The sequence below is a fragment of the Brachycentrus maculatus genome, unplaced genomic scaffold (genome assembly GCF_059751285.1).
Source record: "Brachycentrus maculatus isolate JH-2025_06_01 unplaced genomic scaffold, ASM5975128v1 h1tg000061l, whole genome shotgun sequence".
NCBI classification, from domain to species: Eukaryota; Metazoa; Arthropoda; class Insecta; order Trichoptera; family Brachycentridae; genus Brachycentrus; species Brachycentrus maculatus.
In genome coordinates, this window is record NW_028280815.1 from 400788 (window position 1) to 415609 (window position 14822).

The 14822-nt window shown below is 36.0% G+C and overlaps 1 protein-coding gene across 1 annotated transcript in view; it reads right to left on the reverse strand.

Annotated features, from left to right (window-relative positions):
• Positions 1-532: 532 nt before the first annotated feature.
• The window catches only part of LOC148311516 (Fanconi anemia group J protein homolog), a 128643-nt gene continuing 114353 nt past the window's right edge, over positions 533-14822 (reverse strand). The window contains exons 14-22 of the mRNA XM_088256507.1: positions 14261-14383; positions 12821-12945; positions 11752-11946; positions 8242-8426; positions 7262-7355; positions 5430-5540; positions 4820-4944; positions 3324-3450; positions 533-795 (exon numbers count right to left, since the gene is read on the reverse strand). Coding sequence (XP_088112633.1) covers positions 679-795; positions 3324-3450; positions 4820-4944; positions 5430-5540; positions 7262-7355; positions 8242-8426; positions 11752-11946; positions 12821-12945; positions 14261-14383 — 1202 coding nt within the window. The 3' untranslated portion in view covers positions 533-678. The remainder of the gene's footprint in view (positions 796-3323; positions 3451-4819; positions 4945-5429; positions 5541-7261; positions 7356-8241; positions 8427-11751; positions 11947-12820; positions 12946-14260; positions 14384-14822) is intronic.

A 14822-nucleotide genomic window follows, 5' to 3' on the forward strand; every position in this document is an offset into this window, starting at 1 on the left:
TCACAAATGCTTTTAGCTTAGTGGTAATCAGAGGACTCACGATCGAATCCTAGAGCGGGCACACCTTCTTTCCACAATGTGATGAATTTGTGTTGTTATATTGATTGTTTAACTAGTTTAATTGGTTGAAAATAATATTCATCACCTTATGATTATCATTCTACAACAAGATGAGGTAGTCAGTTATTTGATAATAATTAACAAAAGAAAAAAAGACAAAATCTGTTTGGTGAATTCAATAAATGTAAATATTAAAATTAGTTTTAAAATTGTTTAAATTTGATATACCCTTCTTTATAAAGTTCAGTAACTATATTATTTTGAGAAATAATAAATTTAATTTATGACTGACTTTAATTTATGCTTTTTCAGCTCGCGGCGAACTTACAATTTTAGTATTTTATCATGGCGCCCTACTTATGAGTATGTGCCTATGTTCTTTAAAGATGCGAGCGCTCAAAATAGAAATTGTTGCTTTATAGGTACCCGAGAATATTTGTGATTTCGGATAATGATAGAGGATCGACTCACGGCGCCCCTCTTTACTTTCTACGGCACACCAGGGCGCCGCGGCACACACTTTGGGAACCCCGGGTCTAGACAGTACCAAAAGATAAAAGAAGATTTGATCCTGTAGATTGCAGTCATCACAATGACAATGCACAAGTGAGTGAAGAATTAGTTGAAACCCATCTTCGTTGTGTCAGGTTGAGTAAGTTTCATGTGCTCCATAAATTTGATCAAGCTGTTGGGGCCATTTGTGAGACTATCCCAGTCGTGGTGTTTGTCTGCAAGCTAGTTAAAAAAAATATTTATATAATGTTTGGATAGAGATGCATGTTGGACAAGTACGAAGACATTAAGCAGGATTGAACATCTCGCCTTATATGAGATAACAAATACACCCCAGGACAAAAAAATTTACGAGTTTACTTGCTACCGCACGCCTTGACTATACTGAACTCTTTTTCTAAGAAATCCTTTATCGATACATCTTTCTTTTATTTAATAAATTAAAGACACTTTGTGTCACCTTTCTACAATATTTACATTTTAAAATGTCTCAACAATATTGTTTTACCCGCGTTTGAGGGAACATAACACAACAATCATGGAAAGTGCAAAGCAAATGTCGATTTCGATAAAATCCAAAATAATCACACTGTCGCAACAAAACATATCTGTAAAATATCTCGTCGAGTTGGGTATTCAGAAGGTGCAGTGAGGTTTTTATTTAAAAAATTCCAAGAAACTGGATCCATAGAACGGAAAAAAGGAAGCGGATGGGGGCGCGCGACATCTGCCCGAGATGATCGCTTAATAAAAAAAATTGTTATGCGCGATCGATTTTTAACGGCACTTAAAATACACGCAGAGGTGCAGTCTACCAGCTAATCAACATTTTTAGTAAAAACAGTGTCCAGGCGGCTGTTGGAGCATGGTTTCCAAGCACGAAGTTCCGCAAAGAAACCATTACTGACGAACAAAATGCAGAAGGCTAGACTGGATTGGGCGAAGGAGCACCAGAATTGGACCTTGGAGGATTGGCAAAATGTTATTTTCTCCGATGAATTAAAATTCAACCTTTTTGGTCCAGACGGCAGAAAGATAGTTCGACGAAAACTTGGGGAAAGATACCATCCATCGTGCGTCACTCGAACCGTTAAACATTCACCCTACGTCATGATTTGGGGGTGCATGACAGCGTACGGTTTGGGACCTCTAAATTTTATACAGGGTACGATGAATGCCATCCAGTACAAAAAAGTGTTGAAAAACCATCTTATTCCAACAATCGAGGACATTACGCAGTATACCGCGGACCCGATTTTTCAGGACGATTTGGCGCCGTGCCATAGAGCCCGCACTGTGAGTACAAATATTTATTTTTTAATGCACTTTGTAGACCACTTGATAAATAATTTATTGTTTTTCTTACAGATCATTGAATACAAGGATAAAATTGGCTTAAAATCGTTGACGTGGCCCGGGAATAGTCCTGATTTGAACCCGATAGAAAATTTATGGGCGATTATGAAAAAAAAAGTTAGGAAAAAAAAATAAAAAAACATTGAGGAATTAAAAAAAACTTGATTCAAGTTTAGGAAGAAGAAATAACATCAGAAATTTAAGATTCGCTTTACGCTTCGTTAAAGAATAGAATTTTACATGTTATAAACAATAATGGTGAATTCACTAAATATTAAATATTTTTAAATGTTATAAATATGTTTAAATGTAAAATACCTTAATTTAAAATAAAGCGATTAGAACCTTCTTCTTAAATATGAATTAAAAAATTACATGTCTTTTATTACTCCATCACAAACACTCGACCATAAATGAACCGTTATGGGTCTCTAAGGTTCGGATAATCTGATACCTGGTATATAATGGCAATTTCTAAGTACAATTCATGAGTAAGATCTTTCATTTTAATCTTGAAGTAACGAGTAGTCATCACATATGTTAAACAATACAAAAAAAACTAATTAAATATCAAGAATAATTCATTATGTGTCAATTTTAGTTTTTTTGAGGACTCGTAAATTTTTTTGTCCTGGGGTGTACATTGCTAATATATTATTAGATTAAAACCAATATTTTTAGCTTTTCCACTTTATTTTTATTTGACCAGTGACCGGGTTTCGTCGTTACCGACATCATCAGACTGGTCTGATAGACCAGTCTGATGATGTCGGTAACGACGAAACCCGGTCGCTGGTCAAATAAAAATAAAGTGGAAAAGCAAAAAATATTGGTTTTAATCTAATAATATATTAAAAATGCAATTCCATCACGAAGTGTCAGTGGATAATATAAATCTATTAAATACATTGCTTCAAATAATGTTTGAAAAGACTCACAGCAACACCAAACCAATTTTTAACAGAAAAATTCATCATTATAATACACGAGGACACAGTAAAATACATGTGGAGCTTATAAACTTTTTTTTAATACTATTTTTTAAGATAACAAAAAAATATGGAGTAAATAGCCTATATAATACTTAACTTATTGAATTAAAATTCATATATGGGTGATTTCAATCCCCTGTTTGAGACTGCTAGGCTTAATCTGATGCGGAATATTTTGATGCGGAATGCATCGAAACACGTGCCACAGTAGATTTTAAGAAATAGTGGTAATTACTAAGTAAAACATTAATTGAAAATAGATAGATTTTATCACAAAGTGACTGCCGAATCAAGTAATGAAATTAAATCAAATTATTGTTTTTTTTTTTTGACATTAAAGCAGGTTTTGTCTTATAAGTAAGAAAAGCACTAACAGAAAAGCATTGGTAGTAAAATACTTACAAAATTTCGAACCCATTTGGATATATGCGTTGTATAACTGTCGTGCCGAAATCTAGAATCCACCATTATGACCGCTCCCCAGTCGTTTTTGTGCCTAATACATCTTCCCAGGGCTTGATTTAGGGCCCTAAAAAACAAACACAATTAGTTTTGAGCAGAGACGGCCAGTGACTGAAATTGGCGGCTGTGTATTTTACATCCAAAATGTTCGTCGTCTGTGGTCTCAATCTTGTAGATTGGTTGAATGAACAAATGATACTTCCTTCGCCATTCCGGTCTATTTTGTGCCAACCTCTTCAGCTCTTCATACGTTGAACAGCCCAAAAATGGTTGTGTATAAAATATTATTCTAAATTCTCTCATAACATACATGTAAAATTGCCTCCAATTTAGAAAACGGTTGATTTCAAAAGATGTTTCTTCATAGACGAATCAATTTCAGCAACAAAATCAATTGAAGAAACTCAATCTTCTGCTTCATTTTATCCTTTTACAGCTAAATCGATATTAATATTGATAACCATGGAGGGTGTGCAGCAGATGTATTGCATAGAATTAGTGTGGGGTGGATGAAGTTCTGACACGTGATAGGAGTCTTTTGTGACCAAATGCCAGCCAAGCTAAAGGGAAAAGTCTACCGAACAATTGTCAGACCCGCACTCCTCTATGGCTCTGAATGCTGTACGATGTATAACACCTACTCTAGGCAACTAGAAGCTGCTGAAATGCGAATGCTTAGATGGTCAGCTGGAGTGTGTCTTAGAGACAAAATAAAGAGTTCATACATTCGTGGAAGCCTGGCTGTAACAGGCATCAATAGTAAGGTAGAAGAAAGGCAATTGAGATGGTATGTGCACAAAAGGCGTAGAGAACCTGAACATATAATAAACCAGGTGATTTACATAGATCTTCTTCGAAAGACATCTAGAGGAAGACTAAAAAATTCATGGATGCTACAGAAACATAACATGATTCGAAGGCATGGCCTAGGTGACGTTGTCCATGACAAAAGTACCTACAACCTGAGGACGAGGAGAGCTGATCCCAATAGTTTACAAAGACAATAAGTTGGGATGGAGCCAGGAAGAAGAAAATTATTATTATTTATTTATTGACATCTCATCAAAGATGAAGAAGAATATGGAAGTCTGAGCATTTACGGGGCTGACGACCTCATAGGCTGGTTTAAGTGATCACTTTACATGTAACATTCACCGATACTACCCATTACTGACGACCACACTACTCAAATTCTTGGAAGTTGTATATATATGAACCAATTTTGAAACATTCTTGAATCACTAGAACTTCACTAGAGACATCTATTGGTGAGATGTCAGCCCCGTAAATGCCCAGACTTCCATATTCTTCTTCATCTTTGATGAGATGTCAAAAAATAATATGAAAATAACTCCTGTAATGGAGATAATCCAGATTTTGTGAACAAGTATTTGGACACACTCAAAATGTTGTAAATTATTATTATTGATAATTACCGATAGGCTTGGATTTGCAACCAGTCCCTTCCGGACACGAGTGACCGATCAATCCTGTGGGAGTCGTTGTATTTCATTTTACCATTTACAACATCGTCCTTCATATTCGGGTAAGGTATTCCAACCTAGAAGAAAGGACACGAGTAATGTTATAACAGATATTACCTGTAAGTATTGATAAAATAAATTTAAAAAAACTTAAATCGCTCGCTAAATCAATGTATGATTTTAATTAGGTACTAAGTACTTTATAATTGCCTAATAATTATTAAAATCATGTGTTATGTTCCGCTGACAAGTACAGATTTGAAATTAAATAAATTTGCTATCTAAATCTATATGTGATTCCAAGTAGGTACTGAGTTTTAATAAAATCACCTAATAATCATTAATATCATGGCTTATGTATCAAAACTAAGTACAAATCGTTAAAATACAAAACTAAAATTTCTCTCTAAATCTATGGTTGACAATCAAGATAACACTGCATTTATATGATGCAGAGTCCTATGAGCCATCGTGTGCGGATAAGGGTTTGAAGAAGAATATTCATTTACAGTAATATCTCCTAACGTTCGCTTAGGCAAGTTTATAAAAATGGTATATTTACAGTAATAACAGCCCTCGCTTGGTGATCTCTGAAGTCCATCCCTTCTGACACCTTGCCTCTAAATACAGCAAACAATATGGCGCCACATTCTCCGACACAAGAATAGTAATCCTAAAAAAATGAAATAAAAGTCCAATGTAAATTTTGTATGAGAAGGAAGTGTTTGGATAGTGCATGCTACCAATTAAATTAGGTGTGGCTTCAGATATAATCTGGAGATAATAAATGAGTTTCAGTTCCTTGGATCTCAAATTAGCAATGAAGGAACTTGAAGGAGAGATTAGACGCCGTATCGCCATGGCCAAAAGTGCCATGTCTAAGCTAGACAAAATCTGGAAAGACCGGGGTGTGAGTAACAACACCAAGATAAAGCCTGTCAGGAGTTTGGTCTACTCCATATTTTTTCCTGCTGCTGAAATTATACATGAATTACATACATTAAATTATAGTAACTTTAAACAACAATTTCAACAATTTATTTATTCAACAAAAAAAATTATATATACATGTAATAAAATACCTAGGTACCTACCTATACATTTTATTAAGTACTTACAAATAGTACCTACATAAAACAGTTCTACCACCAGATGTCGCATGCGTCGCACTGAATAAAACAAAAGACGTCAGATAAAAGAAATATAATATTCTGAACTGTCAGAATCAGATAGATAGATAGAAAAATATTATAAAGATAAATTAAGAATAAATTACAAATAGTACCTACATAAAACAGTTCTACCACCAAATGTCGCATGCGTCGCACTGAATAAAACAAAAGACGTCAGATAAAAGAAATATAATATTCTGAACTGTCAGAATCAGATAGATAGATAGAAAAATATTATAAAGATAAATTAAGAATAAATTACAAATAGTACCTACATAAAACAGTTCTACCACCAAATGTCGCATGCGTCGCACTGAATAAAACAAAAGACGTCAGATAGAAAAAATATAATATTCTGAACTGTCAGAATCAGATAGATAGATAGAAAAATATTTTAAAGATAAATTAAGAATAAACTTTAATTACAAAGCAACACATTGTTTATTTTATTATTATACACCCACTTTACATATTATTTACACCCAATTTACGAAGGAAAATATTACCACGTTATATACATAACAAACAATATTCAAGGCGTATATATTAAAAGTAAAAGTAAGCAAGAAGACTTAAAGGTGTAGAAGAATCCCGCTTCGGAAAACTCCTTCGGACACATGGAACAGATAATCTACTCACAAGTAGTTATAGGCTATAAAACTTATGAAGTTGGAGCTGGGCCATGATAAGCCGTGTTACATAAGCCGTAGCCAGATTTCGAAGTCACTTGGACGTTAGGTAATTCAAAGAGACTCCGTGTGATTTTATTGTAAAAGAAAAACACTTGTTTTTTACCACTTAAGTTATATTTATTTAATTAAAACAAATAGTTTTGGAAGCTATGCTTTCATCTTCAGGTCTAAATATAAACATATCTTTATTAACAGTTCCATATTCAGGTCTAAACATAAGTGTAAATAAAGATATGTTTATATTTAGACCTGAAGATTGAAACAGCTTCTTAAACTAGTTGTTATAATTAAATAAATATAACTCAAGTGGTAAAGAACAAGTGTTTTTCTTTTACAATATCATCATGTCTTCCCACAGAACGAATGCAGAAATAATAAATAAAATATGATTTTATCATGTTTTCTACATCTTTAGAGTGGAGAAGGCATAGAAGAGGACGTAGAACTGAACCTTGCGGTACATGAAGACTGGTGTACCGCAAGGACAGAAATTATACCTATATACCTAACATTGAATTGAGGATACTTACTGTCATTATTTGGTCGTGTTCTGTCATGTTTTTACTCTCAGTAAATATTGTCTTTTCATTTTCTAGCTTTCTCCACAAATCGGTGGTCTGCCACCTGTAAAAAATACAACATAACTGTGAATTCTTGAATTCAAGACAAGATATATTCCATTTGGAACTGTCACTCATGCAATGGTCTTCTTCTTCAAACCCTCATCCGCAAATTGTACCTCTCTCCCCACAGAATGTGGCACAGATATGAAATTTTATGGATACTAACCCTCCCTCTCCGGTGTTGTGTACCTAGTACACATTGCTTCTAATAACCATAATATCTCTATGAATATAATAAATAAATACAAGGCTAAGATTTTAGGTATTCCTCCATAACATATTTACACATTGATTTAAAAAACAATATTAATAATAATCAGAATTTATCGGGTACATCGGAGGTATTTTGTGAATATCGGAAAAAAATTCGCATACAAACAGCGCGTGAAGAGTGTACGGGAACCGCGACACTATATTCGCACCTCACTTTTGCATACTTGGACTGTGCAAGTGTGAGGAGCTCAAAGCTCAATGTTTTCTGGCGGACTAGCGGCAGGCGGCAGTTGCTTTTGTGCTCCCGATGGACCTATGCTTGTTCTCTTAGCATTGCCAGATGGTTTTTTAATGTTTTCAGCAAATAAATCTAAATTATTATAGTTTTAGACATAATTTATAATTAATTAAGGGGATTAGCTATAAATGTCTGTATTTTACCGATTTAAAATTGATAATTTTTTATTGTGTAGTGACTACCCAACACCGGGACATGTCTTTTAGCAGTCAATATGATTCGAAGGCATGGCCTAGGTGACGTTGTCCAGGACAGAAGGACCTATAACCCAAGGACGAGGAGAGCTGACCCCAGCAGTCTACAAAGACAATAAGCTGGGATACAGCCAGGAAGAAGAAGTTAGCGGTCAATAATATAATGAGGTGATAGCTCTAACCTTTCTTGCAGGATTTGCACTAGCCGATATGAGGACAGGAAACATAGTACACCGTGAGGAACGTGTTGACACACCCACAGTAGCAGTTCACCCAAAGCATCCTGCCAGTCGGGCTGAGAGGTGTTCTTGTGAGTTGCTTCAAGGGGTATGCCATCGGGACCACTGTTTACACTCCCCACCCAAACCTGTAAAAGAACACTAATAAATATTAACATATTTTTCATCTTTTTCACCACATTGAGAGCATAACCGACAAAGCACTCAGAACACTTGGATTTTTATTACGCACAATTAAACCTTTTAATAAAACGATCACTCTTAAAACGGTATATTTTTCTTACGTGCGTAGTTTACTTGAATTTTCGTCGCCAATTTGGTCTCCTTCTCATAAAAATCACTCGGATAAAATTGAAAGAATACAAAAAAAATTCGTAAAAATCTTAAATCGTAAAGAACATATTTTTTTTGCCGACTACCGCGAAGCGTGCTCATTCCATAAAATCCAAACTCTTGCTGATAGACGTACGATAGCTGATATGGTTTTACTAGCTAATATCCTTTCTGATAATATAGATTCACCAGAACTGGTTACCCGCATCCATTTTAGGGTACCGCAAAGGCAAACGCGTTATAATCAACTTTTTCAAGTACCTAAATGTAACACTGATTTTGCCAGAAATACTACAATTAACCGCATTATGGATACTTATAATAAAATGTTTAATGACGTAGATATATTTGGGAAAAGCACTAATTCCATAAAAAATGACATAAGCAGGAAATTAGGTGAATGATTGATCGTTGCCGTTTGTTCAACAAGCCAACTGTTTAAATAGGTACTACACACACACACACACACACACACACACACACACACACACACACACACACACACACACACACACACACACACACACACACACACACACACACACACACACACACACACACACACACACACACACACACACACACACACACACAAACACAAACACAAACACACACACACACACTCACTCACCCCAACCAACATAAGAATAGCATTATCGGAGGATTTTTTGTAATTGGCCATAGTTTGGTAAATTAATGTTGTATAATATATTGTTTTGGCTGTAAAAATCCCAAATAAAATAAAATAAATAAAATAAAATCTTCTTCTTCTGCTTGGTATAGGCCTTGTGGCCCGTTTTTTAAAGAGATTAGCCTCTCGATGTTGATTCCCAGCTGTCAATCTATCTCTTTGGTAGTCTGCCCGGGAGTCATCAACATTGGGATTAGCCGTGCAGTGTAATGTGGGAAAATCTGGATGGTTCAATTATCCTCACATGCGCATATCATTGTCTTCTTCGTTGTCTTCCCACCTAACAATGTCTTGGATTTCGTATATTTCTCTTATCTTGGTGTTCTTTATTCCATTTCATAGACTTTTGACAGATATATTCCTTAGTCTTCATTTCTGACACTCTTAGCATGTTTTTTGTTACTGCTATATTCGCTTTGCATTTGAACCCGTATGTCATGATGGGTCTCACACAAGTGCTGTCCATCATGACATATGGGTTCACCAATTCTACAAAATTAAAAATCATGCTTTCAAGCATTTCTCAGTATATGAATATAATCCAGATTTCAGACCTAACATACAATGGAAAGAGTCTGCGCTTAATAAAAGCTTTTCTCATCCCAACATAGATGGCTATTGTGAACTTGCACATACTGTTTTACGAGTTTGATCAATATATCTAGAAGTTTCAAGAATTTGAGAAGTGTGGTTGGCAATCACGTGTAAAATAATTATGTAAATGGTAGTAATAATAATCTTCTTTTCCGTCTTATTCCTCATTGCTGAGGGTTGTGACCTTTGTGGAAGCATTGACTCTTCTCCAGTTATCCTTTGACTGTGCTGCACGTAGCGCTCCAACCACTGAGGTGCCAGCTGCTGCACTAATAAAAATAATAAATTTGGACAATATATATATAGCGCCATTTTCTAGAAATACTACCTCAAGGGCGCTTCATGGATGGCAATGAAAACATCTGTAATTTTCGAAACTTATCGTGTGAAATAAAACGCAATTAGTGGTCTAATACAATTCGCTCACTCCTTTCAACAACGTCATATATAAAAAAAACTTGATTTTTCAGGAGATTGTTTTTAAAGTTTAAAAATATTATGAAATGTTTTAAAAATAAATATAAAGCTACTTATTGAACTTTTTACTGTGCAACAGATCTTTTTGCGTAAAACCGGAATGTTTTTTCTCCATTTGAAAAATATTTAGCATCTTAAAAAAAAAAAAAAATATTTAGTCCGCCTCCGTAGTGTAATGGTCAGCACGCTCGGCTACCGTTCTGGAAGTCCCGGGTTCGATTTCCAAGTTGGGTAAAATAAATATAAGTGATTTTTTCACTGTCATATTTATTCAATATTACCCTGGACTGGTACCTGAAGCGGAGGGCTGATCACCTTTCCTTCGTGTGTAAACGATCAAGATAACACTGCGTTTATATGACGCAGTGCCCTATGCACCATTGGGGTGCGGATAAGGGTTTTAATATTTTATTATTTATTATTAAAAAAAATTTTAAACAATACCTTTTCTTCAAAATACAAAAACAACACTTACTGCCCTGTAGCGGGTAAATATTGAGTTAAAAATATGCCGCTTTTGCTGGGATATAGTATATTTCTGGACATTCCGCAAAACATGCACAGCTGAATATTGACGATTTTTGATATATGACGTTGTTAAAAGGAGTGCCTTGTTGAAAGGAGTGTGCCTTGTGCAAAATTAAACCATTCCAATAAAATCCAAATGGTATTTTTGTAAAAAAAATTGTATATATTTTTTGTATATTGTCCGCCTCCATAGTGTAGTGGCTAACGTTCTAAGGCACCATGCTGGAGGTCCGAATTGTATCATTTTAAAATAATGATGATTGTTTTCCAGTTGCTCACCGAGTCACCTGATATGGCATCTCAGCCGAGATTCAATTCAATTCAATTTATTCAATAATTAATATATACATTACAAACAAACATTTAAGCCGTATACATTAAAAAAACAAATTAAAAATTACGCAAGAAGACTCTTGTTAAATGTGTAGAAGAATCTCGCTTCGGAAAACTCCTTCGGACACATGGAACAGATCAATATCCAATGTGATATTGTTCAACATAGCGGTAGCTTTTCCTACAGGCATAACCATCGGCAGGTTGGTCCTGTGTATAGGAATGTGAAACAATCTATGCCGACGCTGTCTTAGGTAACTATCGGGAACATACAGACCAATGCTCTGGATAATTTCAGGATTATCGATCATACCGCGCAACAATCGATAAAAATGCGTAATCAAATACACATTCCTTCTAGTCTCTAAACTATTGTAGCCAAGCATACCCTGGAGAAACTGGGTCGGGTAGAGCCAAGGATAATAGCCGTACTCTCTCATGTAGAGATACCTCAATGAGATACCTCAGATGAGCAAACGTCAAAGAGGAGTGCTTACTTGGCTGGGAGATATGACGTGCGGCGTGTGCAGAGTAATGGGGAAGGTGGTGCCCAGTTCGGCCGGGAAGCTCAGGGTGGGGGTGAGCGTCCCGGAGGACAGGATCACGCAGCGGGACTTCTGGGACACCTCGTCGAACACCAGCGCCGAGTTCATCGCGGCCACCTTCAGGGTCATGCAATCGACGGGTTCTTTCTGAAAGAAAAACAATCATGTCACCTACGAAGCGTCTTTCAATTCCATTTATTCAATAATTAACCTTTCCTTCCCTATAATGACAATATCGATAAATATATATTTGTTGTTGATATTTCATCAAAGATGAAGAAGAATATGGAAGTCTGGGCATTTATGGGGCTGACGACCGTCATAGGCTGGTTTAAGTGATCACTTTCAGCAATTCTACCCATTATTGACAACCACATTTCTCAAATTCTTAAAAGTTCGATTTATATATGTGAGTGATTTTTTATACGATGTATATATATATGATTTTTTCACTGTAATATTTATTCAATATTACCCTGGACTGGTACCTGAAGCGGAGGGCTGATCACCTTTCCTTCGTGTGTAAACGATCAAGATAACACTGTGTTCATATGAAGCAGTGACCTATGCACCATTGGGGTGCGGATAAGGGTTTTATTATTAATTATATATATGAACCAATTTTGAAACATTGTTCTTCAATCACTAGAACTTCACTACAGACATCTATTGGTGAGATGAAAAGAAGATTATTATCATCTTATCGCACCGGATGGTGCATAGGGCACTGATCATATAAACACAGTTATCTTGATCATTAACTTCCGCTTCAGGTACCAGTTCAGGGTAATATTTAATTAATATTAGAGTGAAAAAAATCACTTATATTCATTTGACCTACCTGGAAATCAAACCCTAGACCTCTAAGGTACCTGAAACGGAGGGCTGATCACCCTTCCTTCATGTGTTAACGATCAAGATTATATGATGCAGTGCCCTATGCACCATCGAATGCGGATGAGCGTTTGAAAAAGAAGTTAAAATTTTACTATATATATGATGATACTTTGAAAATTCTTACATCTTTCCTCATGTTTTTTCCCAGCCAACCGGTTGTTGGCATTTTTTGATTCTGCCAGCTAGTTTTTTTCGTTAATATTCCTTTATAAACATCCAAGCTTCCGCAGGCATTCCTGAAGAAATAATCTAAAGAACAAATAAAAACAATTAGATGAAGTAATATGTCTTGGATTGTTAATAGTTTGTTCATTCAATATACTTACGTTAGCACACAAATCATCATTAACACACTTCATGGAAACGTACATAGAACCACAAAATCCAACACATATTCCCAGAACACATAACCCAGACATCCTTTGTCCTAGAGTCTTTGCTTAGTAAAAGCTTTCTTTATTCCGAGAAAGATGGCGGTTGTGAACTCACATATACTGTGTCACGAAATTGTACAAAATTGAGTAGTGTGGTTGTCAAAAATAGGTAAAACAATCATGTAAATGGTAATGGTTGATGAAAGCATCTGTAGTTTTCGAAACTTCTTCTTCTCCGTCTTACTCCTCATTACTGAGGGTTGTGACCCTTGTGGAAGCAATGACTCTTCTCCAGTTATCCCTTGACTGCGCTGCTCATAGCGCTCCAACCACCGAGGTGGCTGCTGCTGGCTTAACTTGATCGGTCTATCCTGTGGGGATCTTCCTCTCCCTCTCTTCTCCTCTAGGCTACCGATCACAACCAGTCGTTCCAGGTTATCCTCATTGCCACGCGCAAGGTGTTTAAAGAACTGAAGAATCCATCGTGTACAGGCACTGGCCAGAGTCAAGAGATCCGAGTGCAACTACTGACAAATGGACTTGTTTGCGCGTCTAGCTGTCCATGGGATTTGTAGCATGCACCTCCAACACCACATTTCAAATAAGTAGATTTTTTCTCTTTTCTGCTGCTTTTAAGGTCCATGTTTCAGCAGCATGGAGAAAAATGGAGTGGACCAAGCCCCTGACAGGCTTTATCTTGATGCTGTTACTCACACCCCGGTCTTTCCAGATTTTGAGACATGGCAAAAAGTGCTCTTGGCACGGGAAAACCTGGTGAGGGCACATTATTGTAAATTGTAATTATGTGTACTTTCTATTCTTCTTCCTGGCTTCATCCCAACTTATCGTCTTTGTCGACTGTTGGTGTCAGCTCTCATCGCCCTCAGGTTGTAGATCCTTCTATCATGTATGAGGCCACCTAGGCCATGCCTTCAAATCATGTTATCTTTCTGTAGCATCCATGAATTTTTGGTCTTCCTCTAGATATCTTTCAACGAAGATCCATGGCAATTGCCTTGTTCACAATATGATCAGATTCTCTGCATCCTATGTGGCCATACCATCTCAATTGCCTTTTCTCTACCTTACTATTGATGTTTGTTAAACCTGGGCTTCCAGAATGCGTGAACTCTTCATTTTGTCTCTAAGAAGTATGAAGAGAAATAAGCAAATGTATGTAAGTAACTTACCAAATACAACACAGATACTTTCCAGTAGAACAGTTGTCGCTCCAGATAGGTACCTCTTTTGTGTCCTTTCTTCCGGAATTTCTTGTATATCCTCAACCACTTGCCTCACTTTCATTCTCAAGTCTAAAAAAAACACCCATTTTTTTATTATTATTATTAAACTAATAAACCATCATGCCGCCTTTCGCAGGGGTAGGCAGAGAGAATAGAATGCCACACCACTCTGTCTTTGCAAACTTTCTTTGTCTCTTCCACATTCATGTATCTCCTCATACATATCCGCCCATTATTTCGACTCCTGACCCGACCGCATTCACGTATTTGACATATCGCTCACTCCTTTGAAGAACGTCATAAATAAAAAATCGACAATTTTCAGTTGTGCATGTTTTCGGAATGCCCAGAAAATGAACTATATCCCAGCAAAAGCGGCATATTTTTAACTTAATATTTACCCGCTACAGGGCAGAAAGTGTTGTTTTTGCATTTTGAAGAAAAGGAATTTTTTAAATTATTTTTTTTAAATAAACTAAATATTTTTCAAATGGAGAAAAAATCTTCA